The sequence below is a fragment of the Leptopilina heterotoma genome, unplaced genomic scaffold (assembly GCF_015476425.1).
Source record: "Leptopilina heterotoma isolate Lh14 unplaced genomic scaffold, ASM1547642v1 Lhet_369, whole genome shotgun sequence".
Classification (NCBI taxonomy): domain Eukaryota; kingdom Metazoa; phylum Arthropoda; class Insecta; order Hymenoptera; family Figitidae; genus Leptopilina; species Leptopilina heterotoma.
Genome location: NW_025111048.1, coordinates 701,021 through 716,200, shown reverse-complemented (window position 1 = coordinate 716,200; position 15,180 = coordinate 701,021). Strand labels below are relative to the sequence as shown.

Below are 15,180 nucleotides of genomic sequence, written 5' to 3'. Positions count from 1 at the left end.
AATATCGGTAAAGTAATAAAAGTGTTTATAGTTCGCAAATCGCCATAGAGACACGCCGTGATCATTCGAATATTCTCGGTTGCATCCTCGCGTATATTTTTCGGTATCGTCTCTTTTTGTAACGAAAAGTGAACCGCAAGAATTGTTCGTGTAGTGCTACATCGGGTTTTCGGACATGTAATCATTCGCAACGATTTCTATTCGTGAAAATAATCTCGCGATCTATTTTACGTGGAACGGGACATTAGCCGCCATCACGATTGTTCGCGTCGGTCACACACACACGCATACACGTTTTCGAAAATGGCTCAAGCTCAAAATAATTCGTTTGCCCCCATGCGAATCGAACTCCTTTCCAAGGATAATTATGAAACATGGAAGATTCAAGTAGAGGCCCTCCTTGTGAAAAGTGGATCCTGGGCATACGTCGCTGGTGACAAAGAAAAACCCGCCGTTACAGGAGAGGGAGACGCGCGGCAAGTCGCGCAGCAAGCGCTCGAAAAATAGAATCTGGAAGATCGAATAGCAAAATCTGACTTGATTCTATCAATTAGTTCTTCTCAATTAAAACATATCAGAAATTGCGTAACATCGAACGAAGTGTGGACTAAACTCGAGACAATATACGCGTCTCAAGGTCCCACAAGAAAAGCCACCTTATTGGAACAATTGTTATTGCTCAAAATGCGTGAAAGTGACGATGTGCAAGACTTTCTATCGCGTTTTATGAGCATAGTGGACAATTTGCAACAAATGAAAGTGGACGTTAACGGTGAACTCTTGACAATTATGATGCTTCACAGCTTACCGGAAAGCTACAATAATTTCTGTTGTGCTATTAAGTCTCGCGATTCCTTGCCTAGTGTGGACAATTTAATGGCTAAAATAATCGAAGAGAGTTTTGCTAGGGAGCGTAAAAGTGAAGATTCTAGTGGTGCTATGTACGTGAAACATCGACAATCAAATCCAAGAGGATCTTTCAAGAATAACATCGGAAGTGACAATCGAAATTCGAATTCCTACCAACGAAGTGAATTAAAGTGCGATTTTTGTGGAAAAACTAATCACAAGACAGCCAAGTGTTTCAAACGAAAAAGGTCCTTAAATCAAAAGGCAAATACAGTCGAGGACGCGTTTTTAGTTCGCGAAATTCCAAGTGCTTCGTCATTTAACGTTGTGACAGGTGAAAAATGGTGCCTCGATAGCGGTTCGACATCACATATTTGCAAAGACCCTAAACTCTTTCTGAATTCTCGCGAAACCAATAGTGGAGTGAAATTAGCAAGTGACGCAGTCGCGAAAGTCACCGCCAAGGGTGAAGTGCGTATGACAGTTTTAAATGGAAAAGAGGATAAATCCTTCTTATTACCAAATACTCTGTATGTACCGTCTCTGCGTACAAATTTACTATCGGTCGCTAAAATTGTCGATAAGGGTTACAGTGTTGTCTTTGATCGGACGTGCGCGCAAATTAAAGATAAAAACGAAAATGTAAAATTAGTCGCGAAACGTCAAGGCGATTTATTTCTCGTGGACAGTGAGCCGAACATCGCGAGTGTTGTCGAAAACGCAAAAAGTGACGAAACAAAATGGCACGTGCGACTTGGTCATTTGAATTATAAGGATCTGCGATCAATGATGCAAAGTGAATCAGTGACCGGTTTAAATTTCGAACTTGACTCCGAACAATCACCGTGCAGTACATGTGCTTCAGGTAAAATCACTCGTGCGCCTTTCCCGAAGAAAAGTCAAGGAACATCTGCTCCATTGGAAATCATCCACACCGATCTTTGTGGACCCATGCGCACACAATCCATAGGTGGAGCTAAATATTTATTGACCTTCACTGATGATTTTACCCGCTGGACCGAAGTCTACTTTTTGCGCAACAAATCCGAGGTATCTGAAATATTCATCGAGTTTAAAAAATCTAATGGAAACACAAACTGGATTAAAAATCAAGGCCGTACAATCCGACAACGGACGCGAATTCGTCAACACGAACATGAATCATATCCTACGTGAATGCGGAATTCGAAATCGTTTGACCACCCCCTACACTCCACAGCAGAATGGAGTGGCCGAACGTAAAAATCGGACCTTGATAGAATTGGCTCGGTGTATACTTTCGGAATCTGGACTGCCACAATCATTCTGGGGTGAAGCGGTATCGACTGGTTGTTATTTGCGAAATAGATGCATAACCAAACTTTTGAATATGAAAACTCCTTTCGAAATGTTGACAGGAAAACGTCCAGATGTCAGGCATCTTCGACGATTCGGCACCAAGGTCTATTTTCTGAACAACTCTCCTAACAAAGATAAATTGAAACCAAAAGGAATCGAAGGAATTTTTGTCGGATACTCAACGACAGCGAAAGCGTACCGAGTTTGGGATTCAGCTGAAAAGAAGATACGAATAACTCGCGATCTACGATTTATGGACGAGTTCTCAACGATCAGTGTTCAAGAGGATTCAACATCCATACCGGAAATAGAATTTCTCAATAATCAAAAGGCGAATTCGGATGTCGATCTTCAAATCAACAATGATCCCGTCAACGCGGAGCCAATCGAACAATTCATTCCTCGAGCTGAAAACATCGCAAAACGAGGACGTGGACGACCAAAAATTATCAGAACCGGCAAACCTGGAAGACCTACAAAAGGATATCACACTCGGCGTGAAGATGATCGCCCCGAATCACCGGAACCCCGTGAACCTGACGTCAGCAACGAATCAAGCGACGAAGAATTTCACGGTTGGGACTCGGACAACGACGCCATGACTGCCTGTGAAATTTCGATACAAGACGCTCTGTCAGGTCCAGATAGCCAGGAGTGGGAGGATTCAATATACCAAGAAATTAAGAGTCTGATCTCAAACAAAACTTTCGACTTGGTTGATCGACCAACAAACGAAAAGATCATAAAATGTCGAACTGTGCTGCGAAATAAGCTTGGATCGGATGGAAACGTAGAGAGGAGGAAAGCTCGAGTTGTAGCGAAAGGCTTTGCACAACAACCTGGCATTCACTTCTTCGAGACCTTCGCTCCAGTAGCTCGCCTGGGATCGTTGAGATTACTGATCGCGTTAGCAGCAAAATTCAACTTGAGAATCAGCCAATTGGACATTGAAACTGCCTATCTGAACGGTGCCATCGATGCCACAGTCTACATGGAACAGCCGGATTTACTCGAGAAAATGCTGAAGAGGATGACCGCGGAAAACTCGAATCCAGAAATTTCAAAGACAGCCCAAGTCTTTCTCAACAAATTGGATGAATCACCGAAAGTGTGCAAACTCAACAGGGCTATTTACGGTCTTCGACAAGCAGGACGTCAGTGGTATACGAAGCTGGACGCCATTCTCCGGAACATCGGTTTTGTGCCAACTTCTTCGGATCCGTGCGTGTACGTCGATAAAGACACTCTGACTTTTCTCGTCGTCTACGTCGACGATATCTTGCTATTTTCGAACGATCGAACCAGGGAGAGAAAAATAATACAAAAACTCTCTGAAGAATTCAAGGTAAAAGATCTCGGCGAAGCTCGATACTTTTTAGGCCTGGAAGTGCAACGTAATCAAAAGAACATCACCCTATCTCAAGCTGGGTATATAAGAGAGATCTTGAAGAGATTCGGGATGAGTGACTGCAAGCCGGTCAGCACACCACTCACAGTAGGCGCAAAATTCGTCAACGATGCCAACGACGACGCAGAATCACAGACGTTTCCATTTCGAGAGCTAGTTGGAGCTCTAATGTATGCAGCCTTGGGAACTCGGCCGGATATCATGCACACCGTCAGCGTACTCGCTCAGTACAGCAGCAACCCGAGAAGGGAACACTGGACAGCGGCAAAACGCGTGCTACGCTATCTCCAGGGAACAATCGATTTAGCTCTAAAATTCGAAGGGAATGATGATCATCTGACCTGCTACGTGGATGCCGATTGGGCAAATTGCAACCTCGACAGACGTTCATTTACAGGTTCTACCTTCGTCTTCAACGGAGCCGCCGTGTCCTGGGAATCTCGCAAACAGCGCACTGTTGCGCTCTCATCCACCGAGGCGGAATACATGGCGATCAGCGACGCGACAAAGGAAGCCATGCATCTCATCAGCTTCCTCAATGATTTGGGATTTCCTGATATTGCTCGTGTAACCATCTATAACGACAACCAGGGAGCTGGAAAGCTTGCGGAGAATCCTGTTCACCACTCACGTTCCAAACACATAGACGTGAGACATCACTTTATACGACAAGCGCTGAAGGAAAAACCCATCGAATTGCACTACCTTCCTACAGAACAAATGATTGCCGATGTGCTCACAAAAAGCTTACCCGGACCAAGACACATGGAGTGCATATCTGGATTTGGATTATCGTCAAGAAAATTGCTCCAGAGTGCATCTTAAGGGAGAGTGTTGGGAATTGTAATTCGCGCTCTTACGACATTTTTACTCAGAACTTTAATATTCAGATTCAGTGTGGCGCTTTAATCGCCTTTCTTTTACTTTTCACTTAAAACACTCACACATTGAGAATCTTCCGATCAGTTTATTCATTCACCTCGTGTTTAACTACATTCCTTGTAATTTGTTAATCTCAATATACATTTAATAAATACTTTCTTTCGATAAAATTCGTCTACACTCACTCGCACATCCTAACAAAATCAATTATCTTTAATAATTTTTTAATAAGTTCTTTGAGAATTTTCAAATCCATTTGTTTACAATTCAATTTTACGTAATTTCAATTATTCAAAAATTCTTTAATTGAATACGTATTAAAAAATTAACACTTCAAAAAATTCATCTAAACTTTTTCAAAATAATTAATTCTACAAAATTATTGATTATAAATATGAAAAATTAAAATTTTCAAAGAATTTAATTTGAAATCTTTTTAAAATTCAATTATTTCTTAAAATTCATGCCATAATGATTTTAATATTCAAATATTATTTAAATATTTGAATAATTTAAATAATAAATATTTAATTTAAAAATTTTTACTGAAATTCATTTTTAAATCATTTTTTATTGGAAAATTCTACTATAGAATTCAATTACTTAAATGGAAAAATAAATAATTTATTGAATAAATAAATATTTCTTAAAATTTAATTCTCATAAACATTCTCATTCTCATTTTATCAACAAATTTTTAAAGAATTGAATTCTTTTGACGAATTTTAATAAAATTTTTAAGTATAATTACATTTTTCGAGGAATTCGATTAAAATTGTATTAAAAATAATTGAAATTCTGCGTTGAGTTTTATTATTTATGAAAATAATTGAATTAATGCTCATAATTTTATAAGCAATTTTTAAAGAATTGATTTTTTCGAAAAAACTTCTGACAATTCTTTTTTAAATAATTGAATTTCATATGAAATTTTTATTATTTTTGAAAATAATTGAATGTTTGCAAATAGTATTAAAACAATTTTTTAATTGAATTCTTCCGAAGAATTTTGATTTAGTAAAGAATTCAATGTTTCTCAAAATTGAATTTTTAAAGAAATTTAATCAACAAATTTTTTTTAAAAATTGAATTCTTTCTATCTTAATAAATTTTTCTTAAGAATAATTGCATTTTTCGAGGAATTCAATTAAAATTGTAATAAAAATAATTGAAATTCTGCCATGAGTTTTATTATTTTATGAAAATAATTGAATTTTTAAAAATAATTTTATTTTTTATTTATTTTTAAAAATAATTGAATGCTTGCGAAGAACTAATATATTAATTTTGTTTTTAAATCATTGTATTCTTGGGAAGAATTTAAAAAAAAATTTTTAATATAATTGAATTCCTGAGAAAAGTTTTATTACAATTTATGAAAATAATTGAATGTGTGTAAATAATTTTATAAAACAATTTTTTTTTAAATAATTGAATTCTTTTGGAAATTTTTTTTATTAAAATACTATGCATTGAAAATAATTGAATTTTGAAAATTTTTGAAAAATAATTGAAACGTTTGAAAGGAATTCGATTAAAATTGTATTAAAAATAATTGAAATTCTACGTTGAGTTTTATTTATGAAAATAATTGAATTCCTAAAAAGAATTTTATTATATTTATAAAAAGAATTCAATCACTGCAAAATATTTGATTATTTATTGAAAATAATTAAATTATTGCGAAGAAATTTATACAAAATTTGTTAATAATTGAATTTATATGAAATTGAGGAAAATTGAGGAAAATAAATAATTGAAATTTTGCCAAAAATTTTATTAGAAATTTAAAAAAAATTGAATTTTGCCAAGAATTTTATTAAAAATTTTTTAAATAATTGAATTTTGGAGAAGAATTTTATTACTTTTGAAAATAATTGAATTTATGCAATCATTTATAATTTTTCCAAAATTCAAATTTTTTTTTCAGTGTTTTTGAGTAATATTCGTACTATAAATTCATTACTTTTAATAATTAATAAAATATGTTATTAAAAAATTTAATAAATTTCAGAAGAATTTGAATTATTAAAATTTTTGAAAACCTAAATAAAGGGCGAAAAAAAATTATCAGATAAAATAATTGCATGAAAGTTGGAAGAAGATCAATAGGTATATATACTTTTGTTCTAGTTTCTCGCTTAGAATATCAAAACATTGTGTTTCACATTTTAATATTCTATATAAAAGAGAATTTTAAACTAAGTTAATTATAAATATTAAAAAATTCTCTATAATATATTCTTGAAAATTATTCTTTTGTGAATATTAATTTTCTAGTTTTCCAACAATTGATATGGGAGTTTATCGATTTACTTCCTCGCAGTAAAATATTTCTCTCACTGTGAACAGCGATAGTCGACTTATTTTCCATCCTTTAAATTTTTAATTCTCAGTAATTTTCTACCCTTTTAAATTATTCAATCATTTATGTAAATAATTGTCGACATTTGAAAATCAAGTTTTGTTAATTATTATAATTAAATTTCTTACTATATAAAGACAGGTAAATATAAATTTTAAAATTAGAAATAAAAATTCTGCACATGCTTGTATTTTAATGAGAGAAATTCATTGATTAAAAATTGCACACTTCTTACCGGTGAGTTTTTTTTTTTTTAGAGAAAATATCGTCTTAATTTTTGTTATAATGATATTTTTTTTTTTTTTTTTTTTTTTTTTTTTTTTTAACGTATGATTAATTTATATTTTTCAGAAAAGAAAATATACAAATAGAATAAAATAATGGCAGATACGGATATTAATAAATTAAATGACACCAGAGGAATAGGTTTTCGTTCTTCTTATTTACCGGATGAAATAAATTCCGAATCAGAGACAAAGCCACCACCGTATCTTTTAAATTTGCCATTTGATCAAAATCCACCTCCTTATTCATCGAATTCACCTGATAAATATGAGAATATTGAAGAAAATAATATAGAACCACCACCGTATGCTACAAAATTAATACATAATGATGATGATGATGATGATGATGACGATGGTGATGACGGAAATGATATTAATTTACTATTAACAAAACGATTATATCCAGAAATACCCTCAGCACCTTCAATTGATGAAATTGAATACAAAACAGGTTTAACTGAAAATGAAAGAAGTTGTATTTTGAGTGCCTTATCAAAAATGCGTGATAATGTTTTATGGAAATCACAAGAGGAAAAGAAAAATTTTTCTCTCGCTGAAGATGAGGTTATTGAATTGTTACATAATGTTGAATCCAGACTCACAAATTCAGAGAAGAATGAAATTTTAACCGAAATAAGAACAATTAATAAAATACGAAACGATGAGAAAATTAAAAATCATGGACTTACGCAAAATGAATTTCAATGGCGGCAAAATATTGTGACAATTGGAATGAAATTTTTTGAAGTGGTATGTATTTATATATTCAGGGTTGCCACAGGTGTCAGGGTTAATAAAAAAAAAATTCAGAGAAAAGTCTGGGAAAATAGAATTGGTCAGGAAAATCAGGGAAAAGTCAGGGACTTTTATTAAAAGTACTGGGAAAAAATTAAATGTTTAAAATTTTTATAAAAAAATTCTGAATTTAATAATTTCTGAATTAATAATTCAAGAATTCATCATAAAAATTCAATTATTCTCAAAATTAATAAAACTATTTAGCATAATTACAATTATTTTCAAAAAATTTTCTCAAGTTTAACGACTTTTAATATCAACTTATTTTTATAAAATTTTCCTAAAGAATTCAATTATTTAAAAAAAATTTTTTTTTAATAAAATTCTACACAAACATTTAATTATATTTTCATAAATTCGAAAAATTTCATGTAGGAAATTCAATTATTTAAAATAGAATTGGCACACATTTTTTGGAAAAAATGTCAATTATTTCAAAATTTCTCATAAAATTCTACGCAATAATTCAATTATTTTCATAAATAACAAAATTCTTTTTTGGAATTTAATTATTTTCATTAATAATAAAACTGACAATAATTTATTTTCAATAACTTAATTCTATTGAAGAACTGACACTGATTGAAGTTATTATACTTATAAATCAATTAAAAAAAATATTTTTTTGAAAAATTTTAATTTCAATTCTATTGAAATTAGTTTCAATTATAAAAATTTTAACGCAATTCTTTGAAAGAATTCAATTCTTTTAAAAAATATCAAAATTCTTTTCAAAAATTCAATTATTTTCAAAAATTAAAAAAAAATTCTCATCAAAATTTCAATTCTCATTATAAATATACCTAACAACAGTCTTCGCTGAAATTAAGTTTTATTTTGGAATTTTTATAAAACTCATTAAAAAATTCAATTATTTTCAAAAATAACTTGATTCATCAGAAGAATTCAATTATCTTCAAAATTAATAAAATTCTTCGCAAAAATTCAATTATTTTCAAAGAATCTAAAAAAAAAATTGTCGTCAACATTTCAATTATTTTTAAAAATTAATAGTAAAATTCTTCGACGAAGTATAATAATTTTCAGGAATTTTAATAAAAATCATTGCAAAATTCAATTATTTTCATAAATAATAGTAGTCATCACAAGAATTCGATTATTTTCAAAAGTAATAAAATTCAATTATTTTCAAAAATTTTAGTAAAATTCATATTTATTTATTATCAAAAATTTTTCTTAATTCAATGATTTTTAATATTCTACTATTTGAATAAAATTTTCCAATAGAATTCAATTATTAAACAAACATTTTGATAAAATTCTACATGAATATTCAATTATTTTTTAAACAAAAAAAATTTCACAGGAATTCAATATTATTAGAAATAGAATTTGCATACATTTTTTCGAAAAAACTCAATTGTTAAAAACGTTTTTAAAAAATTCTTCGCAATAATTGAATTATTTTCAAAATTAACAAAATTCTTCGCAGAAATTTAATTATTTTTAAAAAATCTACAAAAAAATTGTCGTCAACATTTCAATTATTTTTATAAATTAATAGAAAAATTTTTCGACAAAATTAAATTATTTTCAGGAATTTGAATAAAAATCATTTTGCAAAATTCAATTTTTTTTTTTATAAATTATATTATTTATCACAAGAATTTAATTATTTTGAAAATAATTGAAAAATAAAATAATAATAAAATTCAAGTCAAAATTTTATTTATATTCAAAAATTTTAATAAAATACCATGTCAAAATTTTTTCTTAATTCAAAGATTTACAATATTCTACTATTTTAAAAAAATTTCAAAAAGAATTCAATTATTAAACAAACAATTTTTATAAAATTCTACATGAATATTCAATTATTTTAAAAAAAATAAAAGTTTCACATGAATTTAATTATTAAAAATAGAATTTGCATAAATTTTTTCGAAAAAAATCAATTGTTTGAAACTTTTTTTTATAAAATTCTTCGCAATAATTCAATTAGTTTCTTAAATAATAAAACTCATTACAGATTTTCAATTATTTTTTGATAAATTTTTAATTCGAATTCCTCGAAAAATGTAATATTATTCTTAAAAATTTTATTAATATTCATCGAAAGATTTCAGTAATTTAAAAATTTGTTGATTAAATTATGTATAAGAATTCAAATTTAAGAAACATTCAATTATTCAATAAATTATCTATGTTTGTATTTAAATAATTGAATTCCCGTAGAATTTTCTAATAAAAATTATTTCAAAAATTAATTTCAGTCAAAGTTTTAGATAATAATTGAATTTTTGGAGAATTTACGAATAATTGCAATTTTTCGAAATAAATGAATTTTCTAAAGGTTTTATAAATTAAAATCTTTGAAAATTTCAATTTTTCATACTTTTCATTAAAAATTCTATGGAACTTATTTTTTTCAAAAAGCTTAATCAATAGTTTTTAAAATTATTTCAAGTTTTTATTTTCTAATGTTTATTTAATTGAAGAATTTCCAAATAATCGATACTTCACGTAAAATTGAATTGTAAAGAAATGGATTTGAAAATTCTCAAGGAGATCTTTTACAAAAATTATTAAAAAGTAGTTATTAAAAATAATTGATTTATAGAAGAATTTGATTTAAATATTGTAGAAAATAATCATTGAATTGAAATGATGAGAATAATAATTTTTAGAGTGAATCAAAATTATTCCTTAGGGTGAGGGAAAAAGTGAAAATTTTATCTGGAAATCAGGGAAAAGTAAGGGAAAAATAAAATTTTCGTCGCAACCCTGATATTATTACAAATCATTGATGGAAATTTAAAAGAAAAACTATTAAAAATTATAAAAGACATAATTTAGATGAATTAAATGGTAAATAATATGCTTTTAATATTACAGGCATTGAGCGTTACAGTTTTTGTCAATTTAACTGATTCAAAACATCCATTTAATCGACGTTTATTTGTACTATTTTTTGAATTTATTGGAATAATTTCAACATGCTTTTTGGTATATTACTGGTGTGATACCAATAAATCTCGCAATATTCGCATAATGGTAAATATTTTTTTCTATAACATTAAATTAAAAAAAAAAAAAAAAAAAAAAAAAAAAAAAAAACAATAAATATGATTTCAGGACTGCATTTTTTGTGCATTCAGCGCAACAGGCTGTGCAATAGCTGCTTATACATTTCCCTTTTATGGAAATTCGGTAAACTATTTTACACCACATAAAATAAAAAATAAAAAAAAATGATTCATAATTATTTCAAAATTACTTGAAACAAAAATTGTAATAAAGAATATTTTCATTTCAGATATATACATATTCCGGTATGACGATTTATGCACTTGATTTCCTTTGGAAATTTTATTGCTGAAAACTTCCTATGTGATAATTATTAAATATATTTATCAATATAATATATTAGCGGGGTTGCCACAGATCAGGAAATTCAGGAAGAAAGTCAAGGAATTTTATTAAAAGTACTGGAAAAGATTAAATTTTTAGAATTCCGAAGAAAATTCTAAATTTTTGTTTCTTTTTTTTTGTCTTATAAATTATATATATATATATATATATATATATATATATATAAATATATATATATATATATATATGAAATTAACACAAATACTAATATACAAAACCTTCAATTTTTTTTTCAATAATAATTCATTTTAAATAATTTAATTCTTCAAGAATTCATCATAAAAATTCAATTAAAAAAAAAAAAAAAACTATTTAGCATAATTTCAATTATTATCAAAAATTTTTCTCAATTTAATGACTTTCAATATCAACTATTTTTATAAAATTTTCCATAAGAATACAATTATTTAAAAAAAAAAAAATTTACTAAAATTCTACGCAAACATTCAATTAAGGTAAAGGTCCCAATTATGGGACAATTTACAATTTTGTCCCTATTATGAGACAGTATTACAAAAAATAAAATAAATGCAATTAAAATTGGTCATAAGAAATTTCTACTTATTTCAAAAAATTTTACACGTTAAAAGAATAATTATTTGTGTATAGCATTTAATTTAATAAGAAATGTTTATTTGCATTTTAGCTTTTAAATTAAGGTAAGCCAAGTTTTTCGTCAGACTACCGTCCCACATTAGGTGCACTTATTATTTGCTATCCCTATTATGAGACACACAGGAAATATACAGCAAACATAACCTCAAATATTTTCAGTTGTTTCGCATTAATTTTCTACCAGAAAAATTAGTTTTATAATTATTTTTTAAACCAGAATTTGTTTATTGTATTTTATTCTTTATAATTAATATTCAAATTATTAGGATAAGTCAATAGAATTCTAATTACTTATTGAATTAAATAAATGTCTCATAATAGGAACATTCATTATGGGACACCCGTACATACAGAAATTATAGTCCCATAATTAGTGCAGTGCAGAGTTTCATAATTTAATTAATATTATTTTTATTTCATGAAAAATAACCATTTTAGGGTCTAAATATTATTCATAACATAGCAATCTTTCAATCTATACCCTAATTATTCATATTAACACTCCCGATTCCAAGAAATTTATCATAGAAATTTAGTTTAGCTTAAACAGCGTCCCATAATTGGTACTTTTACCTTATTTTCATAAATTTCAAAAATTTCATTTAGGAAATTCAATTATTTAAAAAAGAATTGTCACACGTTTTTTCGAAAAAATCAATTCTTTAAAAATTTTTTATAAAATTATGCGCATTAATTCAATTATTTAAAAAGAATTTAATAAAGTTCTTTGCAAGGATTCAATTATTTTTAAAAATAATAAAACTATTTTTTAGAATTCAATTATTTTTTTAAATAATGAAACTCATCGCAGAATTTTAATTTTTTTTTAGTACCCACAAGTTTAATTAAATTCCTCGAAAACTGAAATTATTTAAAAAAAAATTTACTCAAATTCATCGAAAGAATTCAATTTTTTCTCATAAATAATTAATATTTATCACAAGAATTCAATTATTTTGAAAATAATTAAAAATTAAAATAATAATAAAATTCAATTATTTTAAAAAATTCTATAATAAAATTCATCGAAAGAATTCAATTATTTAAAAATTTGTTGATAAAATTCTTTATAAGAATTTAATTTTGAGAAAAATTTATTTATTCAATAAGTTATTTATTTTTGTATTTAAGGGCATTTGAACCATGATGACGTCACAGCCTTAAAACACATGCTTTGCAGAACCTATGACGTCATAATGGTTCAAATGCCCTTAAATAATTGAATTCTTGTAGAATTTTCTAAAAAAAAATTAATTTAAAAATTAATTTCAGTCGCAGTTTTAGATAATTAATTGAATTTTTTGAGAATTTACGAATAATTGTAATTTTTTAAAATAAATGAATTTTGTAAAGGTTTTAAATTAGAATCTTTAAAAATCTGAAATTTTTATACTTTCAATTAAAAATTCTATGGAACTAATTTTCTTCAAAAAGCTTAATCAATATTTTTTAAAATTATTTTAAAATTTTGATTCTCGTGTAATTTTCTAATTAAAATTGATTTAAAAATTAATTTCAGTTTAAAAAGTTTTTAAATTAAAATCTTTTGAGAATCATTCAACTAAAGAATTTTCGAATAATGGAAATTTCGTAAAATTTAATTCTAGGATTTGAAAATAATTCTCAAGGAACTTATGGTGAAATATTATTAAAAATAATTGATTTGAAGAAGAATTTTAGTTTAAAATTCTAGAAAATAATAATTGAATTGAAATAATGAAAATAATTTTAAAGAATAGTTGCAGTAAAAAAAATATTTTTATAAAGTTTTTAAATTTCAAAAAAATTTTAATTTGAAATTTTCAAAAAGCTTAATTCCTATGCGGTAAAATTAATAATAACTAAATATTTATTTAAATAAAAAGTTATTGGTATTTTCGAATTGTTTTACAATTAAAGAAATTCGCAAATAAATGTATTAGTGTTATTATTATTATTGTGGCAACCCTGATTAGGGCCAATTTGAAAAAAACATAAGCACCGCTTGTCTGATTATTTAAAAAAAATGCTCAAAGTATTTTTTATTGTATAATATAAATTAGATATTAGAAAATAATTTTAATATTTTTACGTCCTTTATTTTTTGTTTTGTTTTATTTTTCTTCTCTAAATTTTTTTTTATCATCTTTTATTGAAACTTACAGTAAATTTTAATATTTTTACAATTTATAATTTTTATTTTTTATTATTATCGTGATAAGATATCCGTCCATATTGTTATAAAATAACAAGAATAATTATAATAAGTAAGCATAAAGTACTGCCACTAAATGATACCAAGAATAATAATGTTAATCATATTTTTTTTTTGAAAAAAAAGCTTCCACGATATTTGTAAAATTTTTCAATTTACTTCTACTATGTATGAAAATTAGCGTGTATAAGATTATTGAAACTAAACACGAAATTCTAACAATTATAAAAATTTTTACACAAACTTAATATTACAAATTTATTACTAAAGAAAATGTAGTTCATTCACTATAAAAGTGGAAAATTTTTAAAAACTATTTAAAATTTTTTTCTTTATTTAAAATTTTTAAATGTTTTTAAAAAATTTTTAATTTTTGAACATTTAAAATTTTAACAGTAATATTTATATGAATGTAATAATAAAAAAAAATGTACATTTGTAATAGAAAATAATAAATTATATTGTTAACTATAATTAAATTTTTTTGTAGTGTTTAAAAAAAATTTTTTTTTTAACATTAAATTTCTCCAATAAGGAGAGAGAAAAATTAAATGTTACAGAATAACTATGTTTTCTACATAGTTTATGCTTGTATTGTATATCGATTTTTCTTGAGGGGATTGTGTAAAAGGGGGTGAAGTTTTAGGGTCCCGTTTTATCATTCTAGTAACTTTTATGGTTGAATCTTCTTTTCTCTTTTTACTTCCATTGAATGAATGAAGAGAAAATATTAAAAGGAAGTTGCGAGGGCGTCGTTTCCCTTTCAGTTACATTTTCAATCTCACTAAAGCTCTACGTGTTAATATTTATTGTCTTCCATAATTATAATACTTCTTATAAAAAAAAAAAAATAAACAGAAACATGTGCAAAATTTAAATTATCGTTTTTCAATGTTTTAGAGTATATAAATTAATTTTTAATAAAACGTTAAAATACACAATTTATTATACAAAGTTTATTTTTATTTTGTATAAGTTTTCTTTTTTGGAGAAAATGTTTTTTTTTACAACAGCTGTTCGTTTATAATTGTGAATTTTTTTTTTTTTTTAA

At 26.7% G+C, this 15,180-nt stretch overlaps 1 protein-coding gene across 2 annotated transcripts; it reads left to right on the top strand.

The window, feature by feature from the left end:
* Positions 1-6,958: 6,958 nt before the first annotated feature.
* LOC122505794 lies at positions 6,959-11,368 on the top strand. 2 transcript variants are annotated; one of them, XM_043617633.1, is made up of 5 exons: positions 6,959-6,983; positions 7,194-7,879; positions 10,784-10,942; positions 11,024-11,098; positions 11,205-11,368. In XM_043617633.1, exons 2-5 carry the CDS (start codon positions 7,223-7,225, stop codon positions 11,265-11,267), a joined length of 954 nt encoding a protein of 317 aa, XP_043473568.1. In that variant the 5' UTR covers positions 6,959-6,983; positions 7,194-7,222; the 3' UTR covers positions 11,268-11,368. The 2 variants fall into 2 exon arrangements, with proteins under 2 accessions (XP_043473568.1, XP_043473567.1); XM_043617632.1 differs by lacking the exon at positions 6,959-6,983 and adding an exon at positions 6,985-7,079.
* The last annotated feature ends 3,812 nt before the right edge of the window (positions 11,369-15,180 follow it).